We start from the raw sequence: 7115 nt of genomic DNA on the forward strand, positions 1-7115 counted from the left end.
TTTTCATTAGGCAGAATGAATTTATTATGAAAATGCAGATGTGATTCTGAAAAACATTTTGGTGTATTCTTTTTTAGGGGATGCCTTGTGCTGACAGGACTAGCGGGTATCAGAACTGTTTTTTTGAATGACTGTCTTGTTTCTAAGTGCTTTCTAATCTGTTATCCCTTTGGGATTTGGCTTCTTCATGCATCACTTTTAGGATGGAAAGTGGGCCTGAACTGATGATGATCATTGCCTGCAGAGCGCTGCCTTTCTGAGCCTGCCCTCCAATGACATGATGGCATCCAGGCCCCGGCTGGGAGGCATTCTGGCTTGGCTGAATCTCCCTTTCATAGCCACTAATCCTCTCCCTCTCTCCCAGCTGTCTTTAGCCTTTTCCGGAGTTTTTTGCAGAAGGCGTCCCAGTCGACCCTTCCTTGGGACAAATCGAAGTAGTCCTCTTTCTTCAACCACCGGCCAAGGCGGTGGTAGCTGTGCAGCTGGCACCGATCAATAGGTTCCAAAAACAGCAGCAGAAGGCAAGCAGTCCCAGGCCTGGCCACCAAGTTGTGGGTGGCCAGCCTTAGCTCCAGATTACACCAGAAACTCCCCAGGGCCTGGCAGCTGAGCACACAGAGGGTGGCTCTGCTGCTCTCCATGCTGGCAGCCATAGCATCCATCCTGTCCTGCCCAACCCCAAAGTCCCTCTCAGGCAGGCATAACCTCAAACCTTCACCCTCTGGAAGAGGCTTCTCCAGGGCAGGAACCAGCTCTTCCAGCACCCAGGTTTGATCCTGCTCACAATAGGATACAAAAACATCATAGTGGAATTGGTTTCTGGGATGCTGCCCACACAGTTTCCACCACCAGGCAAGAAATAGGGTCCGGAGGTGGTGAAGCCAGGGCCATTTGGGGCAACCAAGCAATGCCAGGACTGTGAGGAGGAGCACCAGAGTGAAGCTGGTTAGAAAACTCTGAAACTCAAGATCATGTGGGCAGTGATCAGAAAGGAAGGAGAGCAACAGTGTCTGGGAGTAATCAGAGGCATTGGCCTTGCAGATGGATTTCTCCAGCCCATACACAAAGGTGTTTGGGGCCCGTGTTGCCCAAGGCCCCATCCAAGAGCTTTCACACTGGCAGGTGAAGGTGATATCTGAGAAATAAACATATTGAGGCATCTGGGGGATTAGTTCCTGGAGGCTACTGTCTAGCTCCAGAGACCATTCAGAGTTGAGTACCAGCAGCTGAAGGGGGTCCAAACCCCTGAAGCTGGAGATGGAGAGGTTCCTGAGATTTAGGTTACTCAGTGCCAGCACCTGTAACTGAGGCAGATCCTTCAGTAGCATCTCCAGCTGCACTGATCTTGGCTTGTAGAGGAAATCCAAGTCCCCCAGCTCCAGCACTCGCAGCCTGGGCATCCCAGATAGATACAGACCTTCTGCACCCTGGTGATCAGACCAGAAGTGCAAGTGCTCCAGGAGAGGAAGCTGTGAGAAGACTCCCTGGGGTTGACGGCCAGAGAAAATGTTGTGGCTGCAGCCTCTCAAGGTAAGGTGACGCAGGGAAGGAAAATGGAGTGTGGGGTAGAATGGACTCAGCAACACGTAGTTAGTTTGTATGGTAAGGTTCTCCAGGAACAAGAAGGGTTCTCCACTGGGGACCCTAAGTGTTATGGAACTACTTGCCCATAATTCCAAGCTGAGCAGTGCTGAAGGCCAGGGAGGATAGATCTCCAGCATCTCAGTAGAACCCAGCTGTAGGTGGCTCAGCTTCTGGGAACCCTGGAGATGTTTGCCTGGAAAATGCTCTAAATGGGTGCCCAGGAGGTTCAGTGAAGTAAGGGCAGGAAGAGAGGAGAAGCAGCCTGGATTCAGCACCTTAATTTGGTTCCAACTGAGGTCTAGGGTCTTTAGCCACCTCAGTCCTTCCAGGCTCTCACTGGATAAGTTGGAGATGTTGTTACCACTCAGCCAGAGCTCCTGTAGCTGAGGAAGAGAAGAGAAGGCCTTGTAGGGCAGAATGCAGAGCTCATTGTGGGACAGATCTAGAGCCCTCAGACTTGAGCTGACCAGCCCTTCCGGGAGCACCAAGGTTGGACCTAACTTATTCACTGACAGATTAAGCCTCTGAAGCTGGGGCAGGGCACTCAGAAAACTGGATGGAATTAACTGAAGGCCATTGGCATGAAGGCTGATGAGTTCCAGGGAGCGGCAGCTTAGGAGATCCTCAGCCTCTAGGTTCTGGATTTGGTTTCTCCCAAGGTCAAGTGCACGAAGCCCAAAGTAACCTGTCACATTCTCAGGCAGTTTTTCTACACCTGTCCCCACAAGGTAGAGGGAGTCCAAGTGGAGCAGCCCTGAGTCTGGGAGGTCTGATGCACTTAGTGGGGTGCCATCCAATTTCAGGGAGTGGAGCTGGAGGCCATGCAGAGCTTGGCCACCTACCCTGCTCAGCTGCAGGTTTGCAGACAGATCCAGAACCTCTAGGAAGGGGGTCTGTGGCCTGGGGCTGGCTGTAAGAGAGGATCCAGGGACAAGGTTTGGGAAGAGCCCTTGTAATTCCCGCAGCTCTGTCAGACAGCTGTGCTTCATGGTTAGATGACTAAGGCTGATGGGCAACCGGACATTCTGACTGTTATTCAGGCAGTAGCCATGGAAGGAAAGGGTGTTGAGGAATGTGAGGGGCTCCAGCGAATCTGGAGGGAGAAACAGACTGAGGCAACAGGGAGTGTGATGCTCAAAGGAAAGGTGCTGCAGCTGGTCCAATCCTTGAAATGTCCCAGATGTAACCCTGATGGTGCCCAGCTGCAGCCTCAGAAGCTGCAGTGTGGGAAAGTGTCTGAAGGCATTGGCAGGCAGGATGGGAACTGTACCCTGGAGGCATAGTGCCTCTATATCCCGGGGCACTGTTCTTAGTGTCTGAGCCAGATCTTTAATATTGAAGCATGATGCAAAAAGGTGCAGTTCTGGGGCCAAGGGACAGAATGGGATGTAGTAGGAGATGTTATGCAATAGGGAGCTGTCTCCTATGCTGCAGTTGGGAGCAGTCCATGCCCAGCTCATCCAGCTGAGGCTCATCAAGGACAGCAGTAAGAGAGAGAGCAGAGTGAAGGAGAACAGAGGTCTTTCCATTCTTGGTTCTGCTTCTAAGGAAAGAGGGGAAAGAAGAGAGTGTCAAATCCTACAAAAGTCAACAATCCCAGGCCCGGGGCTTCTGATACTCATAACACACAATATGTTGAGGAACATATTGAAGACACAGCTCTGTGATTATCATGTAAAGGAGACATTTGGTCAAGCAGGGAAATCAAGTTATACCCACTCAGATATGCCTCCCTGCAGACAGAAAGCCAGTGGCAACAGAAATAGAGACAGACCAGCAAGAAGAGCCTGCAACGTGTAAGAGACCTCAGGAGAGAAACTTATAACACAGCCCAATTCTCCTGCTAAGGATGATTAGCTCCTATTTCTAACTTCTTCAGAGGGGAGATGTGAGCTATGAATGGGCTACCTCATTTACTTATTACAAAGTAGATTGGAGGAGAAACAAACGGTAATGGTATAAATGGTATAAAAATAATAAGACCTGAACATACACTCTTACTTCATCCTTAGCCATGTTATATACATGGGCCCAATATTATCTTTATTTTACTCAGGAGGCAATTGCATGTCAAAGAAGTTAAGTGACTTGCCTGAGATCACAGAAGTGGCAGAGTTGTGACTACGGTCCAGGTCTTCTGACTCCAAGTTTGCTGGTCTTCTCATTATAAAAGTCCTCAGGCAGGACTAAAGAAACATTTTAAGTGAACTCTACTGTTGAATATATGTTGAGATTATAAAGACTCCAGAGTTAGTTCAGGTGAAAAATAAAGAAAGTAGGGAAAGTGAGTGGGAGAATAAAGTAAAAAAAAAGCAGTAAAAGGAAAAAACAAAGCCATGATACTTTTGTGGTCAGAACACAGTGCAGAGGTATGAGGTCCCACTGACCTTTTCTCACAGCTGACTTGCTCCTTTCTGTTGGTCAGGCCTCAAATCCCCCAAGTATGAAATGAGCAGTAATCAGGTCTGCCATCCAAGGTCCCTGAAAAGATAGAAGGAGTCAGGAGAGCAGACTGGCCCTCTGGGGGAGACAGAGGACAGTTAACCAGAGTGAAGGGCATTGTCCTCCTGGAAGGGTTGGAGATTATTCAGTAATTCATGCCTGTGGGCCAAGGAAGACTTGGTATTAAAAGACATGGCACTTTTCTCTTCCCCTTGAGTTTGTCATGAGGAAAAACTACGTGGGTGGTCAGATAAAACTGGCTCTGGAAGCACTGAGCTGCCTTTCCTCAAGTCCTATGCCTTTAGTTGCTGAAGCATCCTAGTTTATGGGCCTCAGACTTCAGTGAAAAATTCAGAGGAGGCCTGAGGAGAAGGGCCAGGGGAATTTGTCATCTGGGTGACTTGACCTTGCAAAGCTATCAATCTCATTGTGGATGTCACTCAGTATACTGCAGTGCCACATCATTCTATTTCCACAGCTATTCTTGAAGTTTTGAAAAGCTGTATCTTGAACCCACACTGCAGTTCCTGACTTGTGTAATAGCATGCCCTGTTACTCTTGAACTAGCCTCTGTATTCTAGTATGTAGGGAGATTTTAGGCTCTGGAATAGATCTCAGCCCAGGGAGATACAATGGCCTTGGGGCAGAGATCCTGAGAATATAGAACAATGCTGGACTGTGGAGTGATCTTTGTCTTTAGGAGATCAGCTTCAATGGTATTACCTGAGGCGTCACTTAGATTGTCTACAATGACTGTTCTTCCTCTGGCAAGGTAGCTGTGGAAAACTTTAACCTGAATGTTCCCCTTAAACTCTGTCTAGCCCCTGCCAAGTTTGAGGCCTCCAGCCTTCCCTGAAAATGGCCAGGAACTGTAGGGATGGGGAGATTCACCACCTTTGCTTTCTTTCTTGACAGTTTCCACTTCTTGCTCTCCCACCTTGTCCACAAAGCTTACCTGGCACTGCATTCCACTGAGCAGAGGAAATGGAGGTCAGTCAAGACAAGCTGAAATTTCTTGGGAAGAGTTCTTTCTCATCTCCTGCAGGGAAGGTGTAAAAGCCTTTTCTGCTCTGATTCTGCTTACTTGTGGGCAGGCCCCTCTGTTAAACTGAAGGTGAGACCAGCCAGGGCAAAGAAGAGTGCTTTGTTAAGCTCTTCTCTCCAAACTGCACTATTTTCTCTCTCTTTCCCCTCTTAACAACTTTTTCTACATCATGATTTCCCTTTTTTCAATCTGACTTGGAGATTTCAGTTCTCACTATTGTATCATATCCTCTTAACATCTGAAAGAACAAATTTTTCTCCATTTTCTAGGATAGTTTTCTTTCTGGCAATAAAAGTGACCCACTATTTGCACCATTTATACCTCTTTCCTCTCAGCCCTCCCAGTAGTCTTAAAATTAAGCTCTTTTGTAACAGGAAGATTGAAGAGGGACCCATAATCTTACTGGAGGGAATTGAACCTTCACACTGAGGTCAGTAGTACAGAGAGGGAGTAAGAAAGGAAAGGGCAATTTCTACCTAAACCGTTGGATCTACTTTTCCAGAGGATATGAGCCATTGAGAAACTTCTGGGAGGAAGTCATGAAATGAGAGCCAGGATGGGTTTGGTAATTTAGTATCCCCCAAATGAAGGGTTCCCCTACACTCTAATTCATATGATGTTTGACTGACAGAAACTCTCTTTGGGTATATATTTTTCTACCTATGTTTTTGCAGTAACAATTACAAAAGCCTGATCATGGCAATATTAAAATATTTCTCTTGTCATTTTTCCCAAGCATTCAGTTTTTAAAAGTATCACATGAGTTGCTTTTGTTTGTTGAGGATTGGGGAAACAAATTTATGTTTCTTTTTTTCTGCATACATTCATAAGTTTTGATAAAGTCTTAGGCTCTATCGGGTCTCATTTTTTTGTTCTTACTAACATTTTTATCTGTCAAGACTCTTTTGTCCACTAAATGCATCTCTCTTTCTGTTTATTTGTATATAAAGATTTCTTTCAATATCGACACCCTAAAAAGGTAGCATCGAGAAAGGGGCTGTTTCTAAAATTTCATCACTATATTTATTTCCTTATTTTATGGCCAATACATGTGGGGCTGCATATGTACTATCCAATTATTTCTTAACTAATACAACCTCAGTACTATTCTGGCTGTAAGGTGCTGGCCTGAAAAATTAAATGTCACAGAGCCTACCTTACACATAGGGGTCACGTGACATACTTCTGTTCAGTTAAAAGCTTTTGCTGTCAGAGCTGCAGCTGCCATCTTCAGATGATAAGGTGGCCGTGAGAATGAAAACGAGTACTAAAACAGGTTTATCAAAAAGCCTGGAGAGCCTGAGTCCCTGATGGCATCTTAGAACTGCCTTCCTCTGGACTGTCTATCTCTACAAGTATACGTGTGAGGAAAAAACCTAAATATTTTGCATATGCTCTTATTACTTGGGTTTCTATTATTGGGAGCTAAATCTAAAGCTAGTGTATACAACAATTCTGGGTGCCTGGGTAGATCTTGAATTTCCTTTTTGTTTTCATCATTCATTTGGATAAAATGTGGAGGAACATTATTTAATACAAAATATTATTCTTTCTTTCAACTCTGGATTCTTTTCTTCTTTTGAGGCAGTTAAATGATCATTTTTTAAAAAGTGTCTCTGTTTTTATTAAGATGATTTAAAGTATATATATTGAGAGATAAATGGCTTATATTCTTTGTTTTAATCCTCACTCAAAAACCTATTCACTGATTTGAGAGAAAAAGTGAATATCAGTTGCCTCCTGTACATGCCCTGACTGGGGACTGAACCCATAACCCAGCTATGTGCTGTGACCAAGATAGAACCTGCAACCTTTTGGTGCACAGAGGGAATGATGCTCCAACCAACTGAGTCACCTGGGCAGGGCATGGCTTATAATCTTTAAAAGATATGAACATTTGAAATAGATTGTTGAAAAGAAACAGAAGTAAATGAAAGGTAGGTGTTCAAAGAATAATAATTCAAAGTCTCTTTTAGTGAAAATTTAGTCTTGTACTAGTGGTAAGCAGGGGCCTCAGGTGAGAGATAGAAACATGTAGGTAGGA

At 45.4% G+C, this 7115-nt stretch overlaps 1 protein-coding gene across 2 annotated transcripts; it reads right to left on the bottom strand.

Annotated features, from left to right (window-relative positions):
- LOC123808475 (toll-like receptor 11) lies at positions 1–5200 on the bottom strand. Of its 2 annotated transcripts, XM_045823136.1 has the most exons (4): positions 4982–5200; positions 3972–4065; positions 3677–3770; positions 1–3127 (listed from the first exon to the last, which is right to left on the bottom strand). In XM_045823136.1, the coding sequence occupies exons 3-4, from the start codon at positions 3747–3749 to the stop codon at positions 342–344; spliced, it is 2859 nt and encodes a 952-aa protein (XP_045679092.1). In that variant the 5' UTR covers positions 3750–3770; positions 3972–4065; positions 4982–5200; the 3' UTR covers positions 1–341. The 2 variants fall into 2 exon arrangements, with proteins under 2 accessions (XP_045679092.1, XP_045679093.1); XM_045823137.1 differs by lacking the exon at positions 3677–3770.
- Between the last annotated feature and the right edge of the window lie 1915 nt (positions 5201–7115).

The sequence above is a fragment of the Phyllostomus hastatus genome, unplaced genomic scaffold, assembly GCF_019186645.2.
Source record: "Phyllostomus hastatus isolate PE091 unplaced genomic scaffold, TTU_PhHast_1.1 phas_scaffold_501, whole genome shotgun sequence".
Taxonomy (NCBI): Eukaryota; Metazoa; Chordata; class Mammalia; order Chiroptera; family Phyllostomidae; genus Phyllostomus; species Phyllostomus hastatus.

Bases quoted from the DNA above. Each gene is read 5' to 3' on its own strand.
- LOC123808475 (XM_045823136.1), bottom strand. From the start codon at position 3,749: ATGAGAAGACCAGCAAACTTGGAGTCAGAAGACCTGGACCGTAGTCAC. The intron at 3,128-3,676 runs GCAAGTCACTTA...CTCTTTCCTTAG, and splicing joins TGCCACTTCTGTGATCTCAG to AAGCAGAACCAAGAATGGAA.